This window comes from Opisthorchis viverrini, assembly GCF_000715545.1.
Source record: "Opisthorchis viverrini unplaced genomic scaffold scaffold5374, whole genome shotgun sequence".
NCBI classification, from domain to species: Eukaryota; Metazoa; Platyhelminthes; class Trematoda; order Opisthorchiida; family Opisthorchiidae; genus Opisthorchis; species Opisthorchis viverrini.
In genome coordinates this window covers 3,912-6,085 of record NW_008753015.1, presented here as the reverse complement: position 1 = coordinate 6,085, position 2,174 = coordinate 3,912, and the positions used below count along the sequence as shown (strand labels likewise).

Sequence of the window (2,174 nt, the reverse complement as noted above, 5' to 3'; positions counted from 1 at the left end):
CGAATAGAAGAGATAGGTGGTTTTGGTGGCCTGGCCAGAGTTGTCCCGTCTTTCGTAAGGTCGTGCTCGTAGACCTCCGTCACTGAACACGCCACTTATAATCCATGGGGAAGCTTTGGAAGTTGCGGAGCGTTTGACGTGTATTGGAAGTTGTATTAGTACTGATTGTAGTGTGACAGATGGAGTCAAATCGTGAACCTTCAAGGCCCGGGTAGCATTAGTTAATTTGAGACGTCAGAATATGGTAGCCCTGAATCTTACGGGACGTGCGTATAAGGCTACAGTGCGAGCTGTTGTATTGTATGGCAGTGGGACTTGGCCTGTTCGAGCAGGGGGAGCCAGCCGTTTGATACAAGTTTTTTTCAGAACCACAGATTGAGTGGGCTAGTGTTGGCAACGGGGAAAGTAGAAAGATAATTTTCGGTTGTGCAGCTGGTACTTTAATTGAAGTCCACCACCAAAAGCTTCGTTGGTTGGCACATGTTTTGCGCATGCGAACCATCGCTTTCTGAAGAGAGTGCTGCTTTCCATGCCCAACTCAGAGTGGCGAAAGCAGAGAGGTGGCGAATCCATGACCTGATGGGGGTTTGAAGGGGATTACGAAATGTTTTGCTGCTACGCATTCTACTGACCTTCCAGGATGGGGACTGCGTTTTCCTCACTGCGCTGCGAGGTATGGCTACCAACCGATATCATTGACGTTCTTGTTGTCAGATTGCCTGAATGAATTTCTTGGATTGTAGGCACCCCGGAATGATTGTAGTGAGCTAACACCAAGTCCCCTCCTCGTTCACCTTTATTCTTTTAATCACAATAAGGCTTTCAGATAAATCACTGTTGTACGGCAGCGAGGTAACGGTCTTAGATACCGATGTCATGCTCTCGCAACAACGCATACTTTCCGGGTGATCTGCACCCCACAAACTTGTGTCTCGGTGAACAATCTGACGGCTATGCTGCGTACGAAGTGAAGCTCTTCCATGGTCAACGTGGTAGCCTCCTGGCCCCGGTATCCAAGGTGCTCTCTGGAATCAAGTTTCGCGGTTTAGTCGGGTGTCTGCGGACACGGGGTTGCCAGAGGCAAAATTCTTTTTCTCCTTGGCCAAGGCTGAATGGACCGTTTGCTCACTTTGTGTCAGATATCAGCATCTTCTCGGCTTGTAACTGCCCAGATGGCTCGCACTTGGTTGGCTGCCCAGAAGTATACTGGCACTAAGAGCACAAATAAGCATCTCGCCACGAGGGCCACTTAGGAGAGCTCGCCGGCGACTGGTAATGTCAAGAAGCCCCGTCAGTACAGACCGGTACTGTCGACCTGTGTGGAATCCACCGTTATCAGGAGAACACTGAGCTCTTGATTCACAAGCTACCATTCCAGCACCCTGTCTATAGATCGCACAAGACTTCAAGGTGAACCCTCGTTTCCAGAGCTCCGCCGTCCAGTCTCTACAGTAAGCCAGTAAGATTTTCCTTGTTGGCCTCGTCGAGGACAGAAACTTTGCACGCAAGCGGTAATAATTTTCTGGAACTCCTGACGCGTTCTGAATGCGCCATTGACAACCGGTATTCGGCGCCAATACTGGGTCATGATTGTCTGTTGGGTCAAGGATTTCGACTAATGAGATCTCGGCTTGATGGACCGGCAAGCGCCCCGAATTTTTGACCAATCGTGCGTGGGATGGGCCTGTCGGCGGTAGCGGCACCTGTCTGCGTGCGGTAAAGCGGATCCGTGTGGGGTTCCGCCTAACGCTACCCACGCCAAATGCGTCGTAGCTTGGAAGGTCTGCGCTGGTTCTCTTGTCGCCTGCAGCAGTTGATCGTACCCGCGCATACCATAACATTTTGGTGACAGTTCTTTTCAGTCTACTCGTAATGGATCCCACGAAAGTAAAGGTGCTCCCCCAGGCAACCGCTTAAGCTGGCTAGCATTCCTACATGGATGAAGGTTCTAGCTACTAGTGCTACGTCTTATCCGACAAGTCAACAGGTTGACAGAATCGCGAACAGTATAGCAGAATTTAACTATGATCTGGAAGCTACTATAATGTTCCGCCTCTACGATGTCTTGTCAAGGAGAAACTACGAACAGCCTCTAACCGACTTGGTCTTCACGGTGGAGGACATTCGTCAACTCTTGGACAAGATCAACCCATTCTGCGCATTGGGACCCGACG

General features: G+C 50.3%; 1 protein-coding gene across 1 annotated transcript; it reads left to right on the top strand.

Moving 5' to 3' along the window:
• Window positions 1–871: 871 nt before the first annotated feature.
• Window positions 872–1,051, top strand: T265_15829 (hypothetical protein; the record flags this gene model as incomplete). Its single annotated transcript, XM_009179205.1, has 1 exon — window positions 872–1,051. A coding segment is annotated over one exon (180 nt), but the record flags the coding sequence as incomplete, so codon positions are not given.
• Between the last annotated feature and the right edge of the window lie 1,123 nt (window positions 1,052–2,174).